Raw genomic sequence first — 21,120 nt, 5'->3', positions numbered from 1 at the left:
TCATCCCTCTCCTCCACTTAAGGCAGACAGATTTCCATAGGTTTGTCACCTTACTGCTCTTATTTTCCTCCTCTTCCTATTAAGCACATTAGCTTGAGCAGGTCAAAACAAGTTTTTAGCTAATTTTCCTTCTTGAATAGTGTATGATTAGTGTGTAAGGTAGTGAGTCCTGTTCTTGTCAGCAGGGAGCTGACTGGCTTTGAGAAGGCAGCAAGCCTACCTTTTTCTGCTGTACACAAATGGCACTTAATGTCGGTGTTCTGGGTGGGTGGTTGGTTGGTTTGTTTGTTTTGGTTTTCTTGGGGGGAGGCGTGTCTGTGTTTTGTTAGTTAACTTGATACAAGCTAGGGTTATCTGGAAAGAGGGAGTATCAATTGAGGAAATTCCTCTGTAAGACCAGCCTTTGGGCAAGTCTTACTTTCTTGACTAATGGTAGACGTGGGAGGCCCAGCCCTTTGTGGATGGTGCCACCCCTGGACTGGTGATCCTAAGAAAGCAGGCTGAGCAAACCATGGGGAGCAAGTCAGTAAGCAGAGTGTGGCTCCGGTTTCCGTTCCTTCCTCAGGTTCCTGCTCTGACTTCCTTTGGTGATGGAGTGTGACCTGAGAGTTGCTTGTGGTCATAGTGTTTTATCACAGCAGTAGACACATAACTAAGGGTGCCTTTTGTGTGGGGATGTATATATGTAGATGTGGGTGTGTGCATGTTGGCGTATGCGTGTAAGTGTGTAGGCCAGAAGTCGACACGACGTGTCTTCCTCAATTGCTCTCTGCCTTCCTTTTTGAGACAAGGTCTCTCAGTGGACGAGGAGCTCACAGTTTTGGCTAGCCTGGCTGAACAGTAAACCTCAGGGATCCTTCTGTCTCTACCTCCGAAGCACTGATATTACAAGTGTATACTGCTGTGCTCCACTTTTTACATGGGTGCTAGGGATCAGATCCAGGTAGGTCCTTGTGCTTGTACAGGTGCCTCACTGCTTGGGCCATTGCCCTAGCCCCAGTAAAGCTGTCTTTGATGGGAAGGTTACTTTTTTATTTTTGGCAAGGAACTTCATTGTGAAGCCTCAGTTTCCATGTATGTGGAATGGGGCCAGCTCTGCCAGATGTTACTATAGGGTCATAGAAATGAGAAAACAAGAACCCAGAGTTGGAAGGATTTCCCTTGCTGACCTCTTTTTCTGTCCTTCCTGGACCCCACTTACTATGCTCTCTAAATGTGACCCCTATACATCTTAACTCTGGTTTTTCTGTTTCCAAAATCTGTACTACTGCTCAAAATGGCATGTGCTGTGAGAATGGAACTCCGGACTCTGTAACGTGTCATTGACAAGATTTATGTGTCCATTATTGTCAGGCTGGGTGAACATGGTGGTGCACACCTTTAATCCCAGCACTCGGGAGGCAGAAGCAGGCAGATCTCTATGAGTTCAAGTCTACTCTGGTCTACAGAGTGAGTTTCAGGACAGTTAGGCTACACAGAGAAACCTTGTTTCAGAAAAACCAACCAACCAACCAACCAACCAACAAAGCACAAAAAACCTATTATGTCTTGGATTGGAGAGAGAAAATCCTTTCAATGTGTTTACTGGGCGTGACTTGAAATCTTGAAAATGGGGGCGGGGATAAAAATAGTAGCTGGTTAGGACTTATAGGCATTCTTCTGTGGCTCAGCTTGCTGCTTGAATTCAGCTGTAACCAGGGGTGGGGATGCCTTGACGGCCTCTTGCAGTTAGACTCTGGAGGAGGTGAATGGGCTGGAGCTGAGGAAGCAGCATGTGGAGACTAGAGTAGGTAGGGTTTCTCTCACACCTGGATTGCCAGGATTTCAGCCTTCTCCAAGTCAGACCCGTTCCCAGAGAGGCTTATTGCCACAGCCAACTACAGCTTGCTGATAGCTTCACACCCCAGCCTTTGCTCTCCAGTTGCCCTGCTGTTATGACAAAGCCATGGCTTTATCTGCTCAGAGTTCCTTGTCCCCTCACACTGCTACTGTGAGGAGCAAAAGGAGAGTGTCAGCAGGCCTGGGCCTTCCGCTTGGGTCTGCTGGCTTGCCCCAGCTGTCCTCAGCTGCACCACTACATGCATTCTTCTTGGGAAGTGGAGCATGGTGGGGAAACTGGAACCTTCTATCAGCACTCTGCGGGAAAGATGTTTAGGTGGAAAAAGATTACATTTCCTGGTAATGACTAATTGAATGAAGGCTTTGGATTTCTTGGAGTTTTTGTTTGTATGTTTGTTTATCTTTGCTGTTTAGTTAGTTCTCTGAAGTCATGGGTAGCCAGAGAGAGAGCTCCATGAAGGCTGTGAGTAGAGTCATTTGGGTCAGCTCCTTTCTCCTTCTATTTCTCCATCTTAGGGAGGGTTCTTAATGTTCTGCTAAGCATGCTGGGAAGGGGGGGTCTCATTAGGGATTGGGGATGTAGCTCAGTTGGTACTGTTTGCCTAGAATGCATGACGTCCCTGGTTTATCAGCAGCACTGCTCATCCTGGTTTGGTAGCCCATATTCTCAATTCTAGCACTTGGGAGTTGGAAGCAAGAGGATAAGAAATTCAAGATCATCCTAAGCTGCATAGCAAGTTTGAAGCCAGCCTGGATTCATGAGACCCCATCTTTAAAAAAAAAAGGGGAGGGGGCTGGAGAGGTGGCTCAGAGGTTAAGAGCACTGGCTGCTCTTCAGAGGTCCTGAGTTTAATTCCCAGCAACCACATGGTGGCTCACAACCATCTGTAATGAGACCTGGCGCCCTCTTCTGGCCTGCAGGCATGCAGACAGAACACTGTATACATAGTAAATAAATCTTAAAAAAAAAAAAAAAAAAAAAAAAAAAAGTAAATAATGGCAAATGCAATAGCTCATTTCCCTGTTAAACGAACTTCAGTTCTCACTGCCTAAGGTCCTTTCAATTTGGATCCAGCCTTTGTCACAGAGGAGCCTGTCTGGTGTCCATCTGTGTGTCATTGCGTGCTCCCCTGCAGGGCTCTTCCTCTTTCCTCCCTTTCTCTCCTCTGGTTCTCTTGGGCTTCCTGCTCCCATACCTGTCTCCTGCTGTTCTCCTCCTCCCTGCTACCCATTAAGTTCCAGCTTAGGGAATGCAGCTTAACAACAACAACAACAACAAATACGTAAATAAAACAACAAACAAAAAAGGGGGAACCACCATGGAGGGAATCCCCTGGAGGTTGCTCTTCCTCTTTCAACTGCTTGCTCGCCTTGGCCCACTAAGCAGCAGCCACCAGGTGGGTGACACCAGTCCAGCTCACTCAGAGAACTGAGGCACAGCGCTGTCTGTTTTCACGGTCATACCTGTGTACACTATCCCTCTGGGGATCTCAGCCTTGAGGACAAGGACTGTGCCCTTTTGCTCATTACTTAGTGCAGGAATTCTGTATTTGTAGCATAAACAAATGGCTCCCAGGGCATTTTATGCAGATCCTTTGTTTTAGCAGGTAGGAAATGTCCAGAAGTCAAACGTGCTAATATGTGCTCTTGGGAAAATTTAGGGAGCTTTGAACAGTGGTTATTTTGGTGGAAGAAAAGAATGCTTTATCCACTTAGTTTTACATAAAACTTCTTTTGTCGTTATTTAGTTTTCCTTTTTGGTGCTGGAAATGGAATCCAGGCCTCAGAAGTGCTAGTTAGATAAGCATTCTTCCACTCCCCTACTCTTTGCTGTGATTTTTGAAGAAGAGATTCCCCATTGCTAAAGAGAATAGACCAGTGGGACAGGAAAGGAAGCACCATTCAGTATCTTGTGGGTTTCCTGGCAGCTTGGGAGCCCAGTGGGTACTCCATACAGAATGTTGCTTGGCTTAGTGACACCTGATCTTGAAGGGTTGGGAGAGAACTGGAGGCTTGGGTAACCCATTCAGAAGTGCTGGGCCTCTCGTGTGAATCACCTTTGAGGCATCTGCTGGGACAGTGTGGGAAGAAGCTCAGGTAAGTCTCCCACGTTGGGAAGGGGACTAGGAGATACTAGAGAGCAGATGTAGACCCCAGAGGGTGGGTAGAAAGGACATTTCAGATGCAGGGAACAGCACAACGTTGGTGAGGAGGCAGGCCCACACTGGGGCAGTTAGGTGCAGGAAGGTAGATGCAGGATAAACATTGGAAAGTTTGCAAAGGCAGGGAAGGGAGCTTTGGACTGTGTTTCAAGGCAGATGGGAGCCACAGCAGTCTCTGTACAGGGGCTGTCCTGGAGGAGTTCTAGTTGCCATGTGTACAGGATAGAGGGGGGGAAAACCTGGGGGGAGGGGCTGATGGCTTTGGGAAGCTAAACCAAGGTACTCCTGGAGATTAGGAAATGAATTCATTCTGGCCTTGTTTGACATCTCACACTTTGTGCTGTCAAAGAAGAGTTAGCTGGCCTAACTGGGTGGGGGTAGGGTGAAGAGCATGTTCTGGCTGCTACTCCCACAGCATACTCTAGTATGCTAGGTCTTTTCATAACCAGGAGGGGCTTCGTGCAGTGTGTCTGGCTCTTGGGGCTGAAGGGTCAGAACAGGGTAAAGCCCTTCAGAGGATCCTCTCATTCCCTCCAACCCCAGTGATCTCTGCAGCCTGGGACGGGGCTAGGAGGCTGAAGCTGGAGCTCAGAAGGGAGAGCAGGGTTATGTAAGCTTGAATACAGAGACCTGCTTGTCATGTGAGTAGAAATCAGATGCAAAGACAGGCAGCTGCAGCCTGGAGGGAGAGAAGCAGCAATGCCAGCAAATGCAGCCACCCAGGAGGGGATGCTCTGGGCTGAGGAGGGCAAAGCAACTACCTCTGGAGATGCTGTATGTGTAGTATATATGCGCACTAGGCCTGCACTCAGGTGTGAGCTGCCCTGGTCAGAGAAGCCAAGCGGACTTGCTCAGGACTACATGTAGGTGGCAGGGTTCAAGCCAGTGCTTCTCTCTTGCTTCAGGTCATACCAGAAAGGCCAGGGGAAGCATCTGGGATGGGTGAGGGGTATTGGGAAGAAGGCACATATTGGAAGCCCATGTGCTGCCCCTACCAGGCCCTACAGGCACATCACACCCCTGGCTTTTTCTAGGTTGGCCCCATATCCTGAACGTGTGACCTTCAAGATCTGTCCTTACAAGAAGGGCCTCTTCTTGTAAACTGATGTTGGAGAAGGGACAGTTGGCCCCTTACCTCCCCGACCTATCATTAAAGTAGCCCTTCAGTGGTGATCCTTGCAGGTGTGCCCACACACCTGCACATAGTGCTTTTTACTCTGCTCTCACCTTGCTGTGGATTACCTGGCGTTATACACTTATTCACTGGTTGATTTATCTCCTCACACCAGTAGCATGTGAGCTGTATGTTACTGGGAACTTGGCAGCATGTCCCCACTCTTTCCCTGGGACTGCAGGGTAACTGTTTGAGGCAGGTGGTCAGTGACCAGTAGGTGAGAGACTCTTGAAGATTGTGGTAGCTAGGAATGTGGTAGGATGCTAGACGGAGGGCAGTTTTTGCTCTGTGACCTTGAATAAGCCCCCGGTCCTTAGATCTGTATTGGAAGTGGGGGAAGAACCTGATGCATTTAAGATTCCTCCTAGTGCCTGAACTCTGAGGGCCTCTTGGGAGGCAGAGTTACAGAGAGGTTTTTGGCTTCTTGGAGATGCTAGACCTGGCATTTCTAGTGTTTGGCATCCAACTCCAGTGCTTGGGAGTGCTAGTGAGGGCTGAGTCTTGGAAAGATCACACTATGGTATGTTTTGTGTATCAGATGCCTATGCATATAGTGAGTGTAGATACGCTCATTCTGTGGGGTTTGTATTGGCTCGGGGCTTAACAAGGTGAGACAGACACTGAGAGCCTTCCCTGCCTTGCTGGAGCTGATGTGCAGTGAGGCTGAAGATTGTATGGGTTAGCTAGCTCAGGGAAGGGGCTAAGTGGGCTATTATAGGGCAGATATTATAGGACTACACAGAGAAACCGTCTTAAAAAACTTAGAAAGAGCCGGGCAGTGGTGGCGCACGCCTTTAATCCCAGCACTCGGGAGGCAGAGGCAGGCGGATCTCTGAGTTCGAGGCCAGCCTGGTCTCCAAAGCGAGTTCCAGGAAAGGCGCAAAGCTACACAGAGAAACCCTGTCTTGAAAAACCAAAAAAAAAAAAAAAAAAACAACTTAGAAAAAAAGAAGAAATAAGTGACCTAGGTTTGGGGGCACACATCTGCGATCCCAGTACTGGAAGCTGAGGAAGGGCGATCCTAAAGCCGTTCCTTTTTAGTCTGCTCAGCAGTCGTATACTGTGTCTTGCTAGTAGGGTGTCTGAAGTAACAGACTTTAAAGCTTTTTCCCCCTTTTGGGCTGTAGAGACTGGGTTTCTCTGTCTAGTCCTGGCTGTCCTGGAACTGACTCTGTAGACCAGGCTAGCCTCGAACTCAAAGGTGTGCCTGCTTCTGCCTTCCAAGAACAGGCATGCCCTGCTCCTGTTCATGGTAACAGACTCTGGTGAGTCATATGGCTGGGTCTGCATCCTCAAAGAGTAGACATCTATTAATCACCTGCATTTGGAGTTTGCAAATCAAGGACTGCCTGTGATGGCACATGTGGTGTGGCCTGTAGAGCACTGTCCCTTCCCCTCCAAACTACCTGTGCTAATCCTCTCATTTCCTCTTTTCTCTTCCCAGATGTCAAGCCTTCCAACATTCTAGTGAACTCCCGTGGGGAGATCAAACTCTGTGATTTTGGGGTCAGCGGGCAGCTAATTGACTCCATGGCCAACTCCTTTGTAGGCACAAGGTCATACATGTCGGTATGTACTGAAGTTCCCTTTCTCCACTGCCTCTGCAGGCTTCATTCTTAGCATAAGCAGCCCCATTTTATAGACCATGGAGCCACAGATTTGTGCTGTATGGTGATGGATAGGGATTGAGAAATGAGGGATGAGGCACAGTGGGCCTCCGGGGGAGAGCAAGTGTCTTCCTTTCACAAATGTTCACACGTAATTGGGGTCTCAGTGACTAGAAGAGAATAATGTGCTGTCCTCACTCCAGAGTCTGGTTTCCACTCTGAAGACACTGAGAAGCCACCTGACATCTTACCAAATTGTCAGACCCTCACCTTACCAAGATTCTCAGACATGACCACACCCCAGCTGTGCACTGCTGGTCCCCAACCTTTTATCCGCTAGTGGCCCTGCTTGGAATCGTTCCCTCCATCCTGCCCCTTTCCTCCCTCTTCACTGCCTGTCTCTGGGTCATTTACCTGCCTTTTGTCCAGCTCCTGGTTAGAGTCTGCTCTGGCCCAGCCTGCACCCATCCTGGCAGTCTTCCCTCCTGAGTCTAACTCTGCTGGCTCCCACTGTCACCTGAGTGCTACATGTAGCTGTCCCCATGCCCATGGTCATGCCATCATGGAGTCTTTCACTTTCCTGTACCTCAGCCTTCTAGGAGATCCCAGGCATCTTTCCTAGGGCCTGGCAGGGGGTCTGGCACATTGAGGATGTTAGGAATGGCTGGTGAGTGGGTGCTGTGGGGTTGACTGAATGAGAGGGTCTTCAGATAGCCCATTTCTAAGTATATCAGGGAACGATTTGGAAGTCTGCAGGGAGTGCTTCAGAGGCAGTGCACAGAATTAGAGATGGGTAGTTTTTACAGACCCAAGGGAGAAGTGCAGGTCCAGATGGTAAGGACAGGCCTGGCCCAGTGTTTCATGCACAAAGAGCTGTCACACCCTGAGTGTCTGAGTTCATCCCTGCAGTTGTACCATCAGAAGAGATGATGGTTCTATGTAGGTGGTGAGGATAGCTAGGGCTAGGGAGCCAGCAGCCCTTACTCCCTATGTAGGGGTTATGTCCATGTCCCCATTGCTCCCTACTGGCCCCCAACCCCACTGACTCCAGTGACCTCCAGTATCACAACACTTACTCCACACCCCTACTGTAGAGGCTACAGGGGAGTTCTGTTCTTTGTATCCTGATTGCTGCTTCTCTAGATGAGGAAGTGAGCAGCTTGCACCCTGGGACACTCAATTGCCAACTCTCAAGTTCAAACTCAAGTAGGCCTTGGGACTTATTGAACCATGGTTTAGTGGTTGGGTTTCTGTGGTTACATGGTCAGCTTCAAAATAGCCCAGAGTTAGAGTTGGTGGAAAATCCCATGGAGGAAGCTATTTGGGTATCAAAATAAATACACTATGATCAGAGTGAAGGTTTTTGTAGGGTTCTTGAAATACATGTCTGCTTGAGCTAATGCTCCGTGTGGAAACAGACTTTATGCTGTCTCCTCTCTGGTGCTTCCCATCATTGTTGGCACATGCTTGTATAGTGTTCTACAACATCTAAAGGTTTTCATTTCATTTGGTTCCTGCTGAGACACTAGTAAGTAGAATGGACATTGTGTTGTCATTCTGTTACCAGTTAGCAGAAGACCCATTTTATATATAGGGAAACTGAGGCTCAGGATCCTGTAGTGTGTAGTTCCAGAGTTGGAACTCATGATAAGCCTCTCACGTGGGTTTGAGACAGGCTCCCCTGCATGTGCAGGACAGGGGCAAAGCTGGGACTTTAAGCAGCTAGGATCTGACTCCTTGGATGCTGCCAGCTGAGGCAGGGGCCGGGGAAAGTAGAGCAGTAAGGAGAGGTCAGAGCCATAATAAATAGAGGCCACATCTAAGATGCCAGAGGAGCTTTACCTATGTGAGTCTCAGAATAAGGGACGCCAGAAGGTAATAGCCCTGAAGCAGCCCCGGGGGCCTGACTAGAGCAAGAGGTGTGACGACCATCTGTCTCCCTGTAGCCCGAGAGACTCCAGGGGACTCACTACTCCGTGCAGTCGGACATCTGGAGCATGGGGCTCTCTCTGGTGGAGATGGCAGTTGGGAGATACCCCATCCCTCCTCCTGATGCCAAGGAGCTGGAGCTGCTGTTTGGATGCCAGGTGGAGGGAGATGCAGCCGAAACGCCACCCAGGCCGAGGACCCCTGGGAGGCCCCTCAGCTGTGAGTGACCTGCTATTCCCAGTTAGGACTGTGGGGATCCTGTTGGAGATTTCCGAGTGGCTGCTTCTCTTTGGGTGTCAAGCTGGGTCTTGGAGGAGCAGCAAGGGTCCTTGGGTGGGTGCAGGAAACAATTGCTGTTTGAAGAATACTTGCTGTGATCAGGTGCCATGCTTAGCACTTAGCAATATTAGTTTGCTTTTTAATACTGTGGATTTCTTTTAAAATTAGAGCATGTTAGGCAGATCCATGGAGACAGGAAGTGAGTAGATCAGTGGTTGCCAGGGGATGGGGGGGCGGGGAGTAAGAGTAACTGGTGATGGGGGAAGGTCTGGGGTGATGGAAATGCTGTAGGAAGATTGTGGCGGTGGTGTGGTGGCGGCGGTTGTACAACAGAGAAGTGTATACTATAGATCACTTAACTATAATGTGTACTTTATACATACAGACTTTGTTATGTGAATCTTATCTTGTCTGTATCTACAATTTTTTCTTCTTCTTTATAAATCTGCAGCATATGGAATGGACAGCCGACCTCCCATGGCAATTTTTGAGTTGTTGGATTATATAGTCAATGAAGTAAGTGTTGCCAGGTTTCCTTGATGTTGGGGTTTATTTATTCTACTTAAGAAAGTAGTTATGAGGTCTGGAGAGATGGTTTAGTGGTTAAGAGAACTGGCTGTTCTTCCAGAGGTCCTAAGTTCAATTCCCAGCAACCACATGGTGGCTTACAACCATCTATAGTGGGATCTGATGCCCTCTTCTGGCATAAAGTCGCACATACAGCTAGAGCATTCATACATAAAATAAATAAAGCTTTTAAAAAAATTGCTATGGGCTGGTGAGATGGCTCAGTGGTTAAGCACAGTGGCTGCTCTTGCTGAGGACCTGGATTTAATTCTCAGCACCCACATAACAGCTCATAACCAGTTGTAACCCCAGGTCCAAGGGATCTGACATCTCCTTTGTGGACACTGTATGCATGTGATAGAGACATCCATGTGGACATACATAAAATAAAATGGAAAAAAACAAAAACAAGGAAAAGGGGAAAAAACCAAAATAGTAGTTATGAGTGTGTTGATGCACACCTGTGATCCCAGTACTTAGATTTGAGACAGGAGAGTTTCAAGCACAAGGCAGACCACACAGTAAGATCCCTGTCTCAGAAGGGTTGGTGGGAGGGAAACCCATGGCATCATGGTTAGGATGCCTGGGAGTTGTTCACATGGGTATGGTCTTCGGGGTAGTTGTGTTCCGCACTTGGCATTGTCATCTCAGGGTCTCTTCTTTCCCAACATCAGGAGCCTCCCATTCACCCACTGATGTTTGCCTGTCTTCATTTACTAGGCTCTCCAGTGCATTTACAAAGTTCTGTAATGCACAGGGGATGTGAGAAGGAATAAGTGGGATAGACCAAAGATGGAAAAACAGGAGTCCCTAGTCTCCATGATGGTTGGGTGGGGTGAAGGAGGTAGGCTGGTAAATGTAGAACTGCAACGTACAGGTTTTTGTTCTTTTTTGTTGTTTTTTCAAGACAAGGTTTCTTTGTATAGTTCTGGCTGTCCTGGAACTTGCTCTGTAGACCAGTCTGGCCTCAAATTCACAGAGATCCACCTGCCTCTGCCTCCTGAGTGCTGTGATTAAAGGCCTGCACCACCACCACCCAGCTGGTTCTTATTTTAAGTGCTGTTTAAAAAGCTGTTACTATAGAAAGAGATGTGGAACATCCATTATCAATTCTGTGAAAGAAGCAAATTACTTCTCAGTGAGGTGGCTCAAGCCTGTAATCCCAGCACCTGGGAGGCCAAGGGAGAATATGAATTCTGGGCTAGTCTTCACTATAGAATGAGACACACTCTCAAAGAAGGGGCAAAAGTTTTGAGAAAAATCTTTTTTTTTTTGGTTTTTTGAGACAGTGTTTCTCTGTGTAGCTTTGCGCCTTTCCTGGGATTCACTCTGTAGCCCAAGCTGGCCTCAAACTCACAGAGATCCGCCTGGCTCTGCCTCCTGAGTGCTAGGATTAAAGGCATGTGCCACCACTGCTTTGCGAGAAAAATCTTTTTTAATGTATATACCTCCTATAAAGGTCATTAAAAACTTCAAACTCTTAGGCCAGGTAGTGGTGGCAGACTTGATAGCCATACCACTTGTGAAATCCATGTACAAGTAAGTTTACATTCAAGGAGGAGACTTGCCCCAAGGTTTGCTCAAGAGTAGGCTGAGGCAGTAGAGGGATGTGAGCGGCAGCCTGGCAGGCCAGCGCTGTGTCTGCAGCAGGAGCAGTCTTGGCAGTTGATGAGAAGGGTGAGTGCTGGCATGTTTCAGAGGCAGCACTGGGCTCGGATAAGGCCATCACCTACCCTTGACTTCTTCAAGAAACCACAGGACATCTATCTTCTTGGGTCTTTTTATGAAAACAGACCCTTAAAGGCACAAAAAGGCCCACTGTCACACACTCAACAGGGAATATCCTGGTCACCCCAGAGGTTATAAATCAGTGCTTTCCTGCTCACCGGGGAGCTTAGTTTATTTCTCTACTGTGTGCAGAGCAGTATGCCAAGCAGCAAGGGGCAGGACAGAGCAGCACAGGTCTGAAGAGTTCATCAGTGCAGGGTGGGTCACCCGTCCTCTGCCTACGGGAGCCTGGAGGGCTCTGGGTGGGAGGCCTGTTAGGAGGTTGCCTGGACCAGTGCAGCTCGCACACTGCTTTCCCCACACGTGCTTGTTCACATCCTGTTCTCACGTTCTTCAAGGCAGCTGAGGTCGGCCAAACTGAGGTCTTTGCCCTCTTCATGTAGGTACGGAACTCAGGCTCCAGGATAGGCAATAGCTACATCTTTCCCCCAGTGCTTTCTTCTTTCACCTACCTCTTTCCATTCCGATCTCAAGAGCCTTTGTTGGCACCCAGCCCTTTCTTGCCTGCTCCTTCCCACTTGGGAGAAGCAGACATTGGCCTCTGGAGACCAGTTGTTTTCTCTTGACTAGTCCACACCTTCTCAGCAGCTGGGACAGTTTGCAGGGTGGGGCTTGCCCAGGGCCACTGTTTTACAGTCTGGGTGGTAGCTGACCTCAAACTGACAAGGCCTTCAGGGTGAGAGGGCTCGGTGGGCTCTTCAGTAGTAGGCTTGTGTTTTGTTGTTTCTGCAATGCTGGGGATCAAACCCATGCCTCATTCATGCTGTGCAAGCTCTCTACCACTGACTTGAGCCACACCTGCAGAACCAGTGTTTGTTCTGTTTGTTTTAGATGGGTCTCATCATGTAGCCTGAACTAGTTTCAAATGCCTCAGCCTCCCAAAGTGATGGGACTACAAGTAGACACCACCCAACTGCTGTTTCTTTTTTCTTCCTTCCTGCCTCCTTCACTCTTGAGACAGGATTTCACTATGTAGCCCTGGCTGGAATTCACTATTACAGACCACCTGCTTCTGCCTCCTGAATGCTTTGGCTGGTGTCTCAGCAGAGCAGGGACATCTTAGGTATACCTCAAGTGCTGCTCCTTCCAAGAAAGCTACACATAGCTGCTGGCACAGGTTAGGAAACTGACTGATTCCCTAGAGCCACTGTCAGGATCCGGGCCAGAGACCTGGGAGCTGCCACATTGCCACAGCGTGTGAGCAATATTCACCCATACTCAGCCTTGCCAGTTAATAACTTTCTCGGACTACTCAGGGTTCAGAAAGGGGTTTGGTTTTGTGGTTTCTGGGGGTGCGATCAGGATCAGGCCTGAGTGGTGCTTCCTCGTTTGTGCCTCCCTGCAGCTTCTGCTGTTGGTAACTTGCTGGCTCTTATGTGCAGTTGAGTGTCTAAACTCACAGGGCTCTAGAGCTAACAGCTCAACCTTACTTCATACGAGAGTGAACAGGCTGAGGGAAACAGTGAGTTCGTTCAGTCACCAGAGTAGCAGACTACTTGAATGGTCCCAACAAGGTGAGCCAGGAGGAGCAGGACTTCCCAAGGCCACTTTCCCAGAACTGCTAAGGGTAGCAGTGGCTAGAGGCATGGGTGTGATGGGGAGGGACTGGAGCAGGAGTCAAGAGTGTCTCACATGTTGACATGTTTGCAGCCTCCTCCAAAACTGCCCAGTGGAGTATTCAGTCTGGAATTTCAGGATTTCGTGAATAAATGGTAAGTTTGCACCATGTCTCTGAGAACCCTGGTCTTAGCCTTTCCCTCTCCATTAACCCTGGCTGCTGCTATTTCCCTTGTAGTGCTGGGACTCACGACTATCTGATCCTGGGTGCTGCTCCACTTAGACTGCAGGGATCATCCTGTTGCTTCCTGACCTTGATTTAATTCAGCAAGACTTCATTTATGTGCTTAGGCATGATGGTGTGCCTAGAATGGAGGCTGGGGAGGCTCAGGCACCAGCTCCTCAGCCTTCAGTTTAAGGGGCAGGCATGCAAACCTGAGCAGTGTGACTGGGAAGCAGTGTTCTCACATCCATCTTTCCTCTTTTCAGCTTAATAAAGAACCCTGCAGAGAGGGCAGATCTGAAGCAGCTCATGGTGAGTCTCACAGAGCCTGTTTATTCATCCGACTGAGCCATTTTTCTGCCCTGCCCCACCCCACCCCGTTCTTCAGTCAGGGTTGAGGCTGCACAGTGCCAGACGTCAGTCTCCTCAGTCCTCCTGTGAGTTACAGGGGGACCAGCCCACAACCTTCCTGAGGACAGGCCTTTTTTTTTTTTTCTCCTAGTTCTGACTGGTTCACCTCACATTTCCAGCATCCTGAGTTACTCTCCATCTAGTTCTTGTTTAATGACATGGCACAGGAACGTGATACTTTAAGATCCAGACGCCATGCCTTGTGTAGCCTTGAGTGTAGCGTACCTTCTAACAAGCCAGAGTTGCTCAGAGAGACAAGGTTGCCCCAGGCCTGCACAGCTTATACATGTGGCAGAGGGTCTTTGGGCTGTAGCTGGCCTACTTGCTGCTCAAGGGCGAACATTTAGAAGCATCTTCCAAGTGGTACCCAGGCTGAGACTCTTGCTTTTCCTTCCTGGCAGTTTTTAAGAGCACTTCCTTTCTGTTTTCTGCACACAGGTTCATGCTTTCATCAAGAGATCTGATGCTGAGGAGGTGGACTTCGCAGGTTGGCTCTGTTCCACCATTGGGCTTAACCAGCCCAGCACACCAACCCACGCCGCTAGCATCTGAACCTTTGGGAAACAGCACAGAGGAACTCCTCTGCCCAGCGGCATGCCATGTTGCTTTCAGGCCTCTCCCATGCTTGTCTCTGTTCAGACGTGCATCTCATCTGTGACAAAGGATGAAGAACACAGCATGTGCCAAATTGTACTTGTGTCATTTTTAATATTACTGTCTTTATCACTATGGTTACTCCCCTAAGTGGATTGGCTTTGTGCTTGGGGCTATTTGTATGTTGATCAAACACATACCAGGCTGAACCACAGTGAAACCCTGGTGACCTGGGTGGTCATTCTTACTGATGTTTGCACTGCTGTTCATGTTCCGTGACTCACTGGCTGGCTGCCTGGATTGTCAGGATTCTCGGACCCTTGGTACTTCACTCTTGCTGGTGACCTCTCAGTCTGTGGAGAGGGAGCCTTGTGAGACCCTTCACAGGCAGTGCATGGGAAGCATGCTTTGCTGCTACTGAAATGAGCATCAGACTGTACATCATGTTATTTTTATTTTTTGCTTTTGGTATAGAACTCAGCAATTCACATTAAAAAAAAAAAATGTAACCAGAGCCCATCACTGCCATGATAGCTGGGGCTTCAGTCTGTCTACTGTGGTGATTTTTAGACTTCTGGTTGTATTTCTATATTTATTTTTAAATATACTGTGTGGGGTACATAGTGTGGTGTATGTCTCTTAAGTTTGGATTCGTGTTTCTAAATAGGTGGAGTTAGTTTGAACGTCATAAATGGATGATGGCATCAGTATGTGTCAGAGTTCTATCTTCAATCCAAGCACCAATGCTATTGTAAACAACGTGTATAGTGCCTACAGATTGTATGAAAACCCTTTTAATCACTTTAATCCAGATGTTTATCAAATCTAATCTCTTATTCTAATAAAAATACTATCAGGTTAAAATAAAAAAGGACAAAAGGTATTTCTGCTTTTGTGGCAGGCCTTCCTTCCTCTCGGTTTCTCTAGACTCTAGGAGATGACGTGATTTAGCCATGCACTGAGGTGGGAAGTGAAGGCAGGACACAGCTGGAAGGCATAAATACACATACGAGGGTTTCTGTTGCTGATAGAACACCCTGACCAAAAGCAACTGGAGTTTATCTCAGTCTACAGCTTGTAATCAGTCCATCTAGAGAACTCGTGGCAGAGGCCATGGAGGAACCCTGCTTCCTGGCTGCTGCTTCATGCTTGCTGAATTCTTCTTACAGCACACAGGAACACCAGCTCAGGGGTGACACCGCCCACAGGGAACTGGGCTCTCCACATCAGTCATCATTCAAGAAAATGCACCACAAGCTTGCCTACAGGCCAATCTGATGGGGCATTTTCTCAGCTGAGGCTCCGTCTTCCAAAATGACCAGCTTGTTTTGAGTTTACATTAAAAACCAGCCAACATGCAGTGCGTGGCAGCATGTGCGCGTTTAAATCCAGTACTTGGAGGCAAGGGCAGATGGATCTCGGAGTTTGAGGCTGGCTTGGTCTATATAGTGAGTTCCAGGACAGCCAGCGCTATGTAGAGAGACCTTGTCTCAGAAAAAGAAAAAAAAACCCCTCCTCCCCAACCACACACACTAGCCGGTGCACACACTCCTAGCTCTGTGCGGTGGGCTAATGGGTCTCCTGCAACTTCAATCTTTGGACCACTCTTCACGTGCAGAACTTCAACAGTGACTACCACCTTCCCAGGACCTGGGAAGTAAAGTCTCTTTACGTAAGGGAAGAATGGTAGGGGGGTGTCCTAGGGTTTCCATTGTTATGATGAAACACCCTGACCAAAAGCAATTTGGGGAGGACAGGGTTTACTTGGCTTACATGTCCTGAATCACAGTCCACTGAAGTAAACAAAGGCAGGTACTCAAACTGGGGGGTGGGAACCTGGAACTGATTTGGAGGTAATGGAAGAATGCTGCTTACTGGCTTGTTCAGCCTTCTTAATTACAGCACTCAGGACCACCAGCCAGGGGCTGGGCCCGCCCACATCAACCACTAAGAAAATACTCTAGGGGCTTCCCTCAAGTTCAGTCTTATAGAGGTATTTTCTCCATCAAGATTTCCTCCTCCCAGATGACCGTGACTTGTGTCAAGCTGACAAAAACCCAGCCAGCACAGTGGGGTTGGGAACCCTTGAGCAAATTTCTCAGAACATTCCTTATTTTCTGTAGCAGGGCCGGCCTACAGTTCCAGTAGCCATGCTCACAGGAGGTCCTTGTTGGTGTGAGAGCCTTCATCCAGGTCTAGTCCTGTGTGCTGGGCTTTGCTGGGAAATGGTTTCCTTTCACTACTTAGAATTAACTACACCTTCCAAGGGCAGAGGTACTCCCAGTGCTGGCTTTGTCACGCCTGTGAGGGAGCACACACATACCACCACACACATACACAGACACACACACACACACACACACACACACCCCGTTCACAAGTGGACACACTTTCACATAGGCTCCAGGGCCCAAGGCAAGTGCTTGAGATTTCGAAATTTCGTTTGTAAAACTAACCCTACCTCATGCTGGGGGACGGTGGCGCTTGCCTTTAATCCCTGCACTCAGGAGGCAGAGCCAGGCAGATCTCTGGACAGGCACCAAAACTACACAGAGAAACCCTGTCTCGAAAAAACAAACAAAAATCCCAAAACAAACAAACAAACAAAAAAAACTAACCCTAGCTCTTGTTCCCCTTTAGGAATCAGATTCTTCTTCCTCTTCCTCCTCCTCCTCTTCCTCCATAGGGCTCCTCGTACTCAGCTTCAGTGTGGTTTGGTTGATGGACGCTTCATTGTCTACATGCACTGCCATCTGTGGAAAACAAGAACCCTGGCATTACTAGGAAGGAGCTGAGCATCAAAACGGCAAATTCTTCTCCTTCCCCCCCCCCCATGGAAACAGCAAATTCTTCAAAAGCAAATCTCATTTGTGGGGTTGGAGAGATGAACAGCAGTTAAGAGTAGTTGTTGCCTGAGGACAGTGGTGGCACACGCCTTTAATTCCAGCACTCAGGAGGCAGAGGCAGGCGGATCTCTGTGAGTTCGAGGCCAGCCTGGTTTACAGAGCAAGTTCAGGACTGCCAGGGCTACACAGAGAAATCCTTTATTTTCCCTTTTTTTGTTTTTGTTTTTGTTTTTTTGAGGCAGGGTTTCTCTTTTTAGCTTTGTGCCTTTCCTGGAACTCACTACTCTGTAGCCCAGGCTGGCCTTGAACTCACAAAGATTCACCTGGCTCTGCCTCCCGAGTGCTGGGATTAAAGGCGTGCGCCACCACCGCCCGGCTCCATCACATTTTTATTACTGAGAGGAAAGAGCATTTTTCTATTTCTCATTTCTCCTATTACTGAAAAGGGGTAAGAATAAATGCTTCATATTTTCTAAAATGTTAACTGGTCTTCAAAGGTCTTCTAGAAACCATTAGCAAAATCATTGTGTAGACTATGACTGTACTGCCTTCTTTTTTATTTTTTTATTCATTGTAGCCCTGGCTATCCTGGAACTCACACTGTAGCCCAGGCTGGCCTTGAACTCACAAAGATCCACTTTCCTCTGCCTCCAGAGTGCTGGGATTAAAGGTGTGCGCCACCACTGTGTGGGCCTTTTTGAAGGTACTTGTAAGAGTGAGCAGGGTAACACCCACTACTCATCCTTTGGCCCCTGCTTTGTCCTTGAAGCCACACTCACACAGGACAGCAACTAGGACACATTCCTAAAAGAGCCAAGTTTCTAAACAGGATGTGGGGCACATGCCTGTCACCCCAGACAGGGAAGAAGGATCAGAAGGCGGCCAGCCTGGGTACAGAAGACACTGCTTCAAAACAAAACTCACCGTGAACCCTCCCACAACATTCACTACCAGTTTCTTGGGGTTCACCTGAATAACTGGAAATAATGGGGTAATTTGAGTAACTGGGAAGGCCAGGTGTGTAGTGGTCTACACTGAGAGAGAAGAGGCCGCTTAAATCTGACAAAGTAAACAGGGTATCTACTGCCTGAAACATGAATGTTGGTGAGCTCGTTAGTGAAGTACAAATTAGGAGAGGCTGGAGCTGTGGCTCACTGGTAGGGTGCTGGCTCCCCATGTGTGAGGTCCCAGGTTCAATCCACAGTTAACCCCCTCACACCCCATGTATCTGACTGTCACTTCCACGGTGCTTTGGACTTGGTAATGTGCTCTACAGCCACCATTCGTCTACCCATGCAGCAAGGGAAAAATGGAACCCCACACTATCCGGAAGCCTATACTTGACTAAACTTACATCACACAGCTGTTCAGGTGCAGGCTGAGAAGAGAGCGTCTCAGTCCCTCTTCGAGAACTTATCATGGATTGGAGGGCCAGTTCTTCCACCTAGGAAAGAAGAGTTGAGGGCATTTTACTGAGTATTCTGCTGGGTTACCAAAGTGAGAGAATTCTGTAAATTCTGTGGATGCTGTTGAGGGTGACATCATGAGAGGGAACTACTTCTAATCCCAGGACTGCTCCAGAAGGGCAGAGGGAGCTCTTAAGCTTTACCTGCCCCCCCCCCCCCCCCCCCCCCCCCCGGGCAGGGTATCACTATGTAATCCTGGTTGTCCCAGAACTCCATATGTAGACCAGGCTGGCCTTGAATCCACAGAGATCCGCCTGCCTCTGCCTCCCAAGTGCTGGGAGTAAAGGCATGGGCCACTGCACCAGGCTTGAAGGGACACTAGCTGGAGCATGTGGCTCTGGCAGGCCTTGCCCTTCTCCCCATTCCCTCTGCCTTCCTAAAACCCATTAGATTACATTCTTGAAGCTAGCCCCCACGGTCCATTCCCTTATTTGGTCAATCCCTCCTCTTCAAGCTGACTACTAAGGCCCAGCTATCAAAGGTCTAGCAATCAAAAGCCTCCTTTGGCTCATCTAATTAACATGTTCAATTAAAGTTAAACACCACATCCTAAGATGAGGTTTGCCCTTGTACCTTTACAAACCGCCATTTTCCTATGGGCCACGACTGTCTCTTCTCTATCCAGAGGCGGTCCTTCTTCTGGGACAAATACCCCTGCCTCCTTTCCCTTGTTACCTTCTGTTGCCCCTCATCCTCTATTCTCCTGCCTTGGTCTCTTATTCTCTTTCCTCTGTCCCTCTGGGGCAAATAAATCTCCTCTGTGCTAAGAACTTGGTCTTGGGGTGTCTTGAGCCAACTTTGAGGTTCCCTACACAGCCTTACCTGATTTTTTGAGACAGGGTTTCTCTGTGTAGCCCTGGCTGTCCTGGAACTCATTTTGTAGACCAGGCTGGCCCTGAACTTATAGCGATGCACTGCTTCTGTTTACTTGCTTTTTAAATTTATTTATTTTTTATTGCTGTTTTGCCTGCATGCATGTCTGTGTGAGGGTGTCAGATCTTGAAGTTACAGACAGTTGTTAGCTGCCATGTGGGTGCTGAAAATTGAATTTGGGTCCTCTGGAAGAGCAGTCAGTGCTCTTAACCACTGAGCCATCTCTTTAACCCCCTGTTTTTTAAAGAGGGGGGCGTTATAGGTGTTCAGATAAGCTGCAAGCTTCCACACCTCAAGACCAAGCAGTTCAGTGAGGAAATGCAGGTGCACCATTAAAAAGCCAGGTGTAGGGGCCGGAGAGATGAATCAGTGGTTAAGAATACTTCCAAATGGCTAGAACCAGAGCAACCAGTGGCTGCTCTTCCAGAGAGTCTGGGTTCTATTCCCAGAACCAATATAGTGGCTCACAACCATCTCTAACTCCAGTCCCAGGCAATCCAACACCCCCTTCTGCCCTCCCCAGACATACATGCAATAGATACAAAATTATATACACCAATAGATATAAAATTTAAACAAACCAACAAAAGATACATAGAGATAAAGAAATAGATGTATATATATATATATATATACACATCTATTTCTTTATATATATATAAACAGTCAGGTGTAGATGGGTGTGCAATTGCATCCCTGTAATCCCAGCGCTGGAGGAGGTAAAAGGATCACAAGTTTGAGGACAACCTAGGCTACATAGAAAGTTTAAGACCAGCTTGGGTTACATAAGGAGGGCATTTCTCTGTCTCTGCCTGTCTCTGTTTCTCTCTCTCACGCGCGCCAGGAGTCAGCTGGCTCTACAGACACAGATGGATGTCATTAAGGAAAAAGTGAAGGCAGAATATCAGAAAAGCATGTCTTTCCTGGAGCATCAGGGTATCTGCGTTTGGGGAGTCATCTGCAACACACAATCATCAAGTTTTTGTAGGGTACTGTTGCAGTAAGTGTAGGGCCGTTTATAACTGCCCTGAGGAAAACTGCTTATCATTTTCTATACCACAGGTATACAAGTTCAGTTTATAAAGGGTTTCTGTAATCCTCATGTCATGTATATTTAAAGATCTTGCATACAAGTGCGGAGCTGGGATTACCATGATCGTTTGACAGGGGCTAAATTACTCCTAGGTCTAGAGAGTGATCAAGGGAGATGTAAATCAGAGTTCCTCCAAGTCAGTATCTGCTACCCTAAGAATTACTGAGAACTCTAGGGGACAAGTCTCTCTCCCAGACCTTATTCGTACCGCAGGAGGATCTAAATTCCCTTCTAGTTTTGTAGCACTAAAGCCCTTTCCAGTGCATAAACACTAGTAACGAGCAGCTGGGGCGTGAGCCGGCGGGCCAGAGGTGGGCTTAGGGGGCTAAGCCCGCCGAACACCAAGAGAACCGGAGCGGTGGGGAGCAAGTTGCCCGGAACTCTACTGCACGCGCTGGACGCCCGCGAGGGGATGCGGCTGGAGGGCGTGCGGCTGGCTCACCTTGAGGCGGTTCAGTTGGTCGTGTAGGGCCGCCTTTAGACGCAGCAGCGTTTCCTCCTCCTTGCGGAGCTCCTGCAGCCGGCTTAGCATCCTCTTTCACCTCGTTAGACTGAGGCCTTCTGCCGGGCGCCCAGTGATGACGCCACTTCCTACTCCCGGAAGCAGCCACGGGCCGCCGGTTTATTATCCTCCTGCAGCTTACTATGGGTCTGGTAGCTACCAGGAGTCTGAAAGCACGGGCTAAAGGAACCGCAAGGTGCTTGGAGATCC

The 21,120-nt window shown here is 48.4% G+C and overlaps 2 protein-coding genes across 2 annotated transcripts in view; one reads left to right on the top strand and one right to left on the bottom strand.

Annotated features, from left to right (window-relative positions):
- Map2k1 (mitogen-activated protein kinase kinase 1) overlaps positions 1–15,013 on the top strand; it is a 73,559-nt gene extending 58,546 nt beyond the window's left edge. Inside the window, exons 6-11 of the mRNA XM_059268090.1 lie at positions 6,620–6,744; positions 8,729–8,930; positions 9,442–9,506; positions 12,996–13,057; positions 13,392–13,437; positions 13,975–15,013. Of these exons, the coding sequence (XP_059124073.1) occupies positions 6,620–6,744; positions 8,729–8,930; positions 9,442–9,506; positions 12,996–13,057; positions 13,392–13,437; positions 13,975–14,088 (614 nt within the window). The 3' untranslated portion in view covers positions 14,089–15,013. The remainder of the gene's footprint in view (positions 1–6,619; positions 6,745–8,728; positions 8,931–9,441; positions 9,507–12,995; positions 13,058–13,391; positions 13,438–13,974) is intronic.
- On the bottom strand, positions 12,654–20,999 carry Snapc5 (small nuclear RNA activating complex polypeptide 5). The gene is made up of 4 exons (XM_059268098.1): positions 20,851–20,999; positions 18,331–18,420; positions 16,749–16,883; positions 12,654–14,188 (listed from the first exon to the last, which is right to left on the bottom strand). Exons 1-3 carry the CDS (start codon positions 20,938–20,940, stop codon positions 16,767–16,769), a joined length of 297 nt encoding a protein of 98 aa, XP_059124081.1. The 5' UTR covers positions 20,941–20,999; the 3' UTR covers positions 12,654–14,188; positions 16,749–16,766.
- Positions 21,000–21,120: the final 121 nt, after the last annotated feature.

This window comes from Peromyscus eremicus, chromosome 7 (genome assembly GCF_949786415.1).
Source record: "Peromyscus eremicus chromosome 7, PerEre_H2_v1, whole genome shotgun sequence".
NCBI lineage: Eukaryota > Metazoa > Chordata > Mammalia > Rodentia > Cricetidae > Peromyscus > Peromyscus eremicus.
This window is presented reverse-complemented; position numbering and strand designations above follow the sequence as displayed.

Coding starts and splice junctions, on each gene's coding strand:
- Snapc5 (XM_059268098.1), bottom strand. CDS start 20,940: ATGCTAAGCCGGCTGCAGGAGCTCCGCAAGGAGGAGGAAACGCTGCTG. Junction 18,421..20,850: donor ACCAACTGAACCGCCTCAAG/GTGAGCCAGCCG, acceptor CTTCTTTCCTAG/GTGGAAGAACTGGCCCTCCA. Junction 16,884..18,330: donor CACCTGAACAGCTGTGTGAT/GTAAGTTTAGTC, acceptor TGTTTTCCACAG/ATGGCAGTGCATGTAGACAA.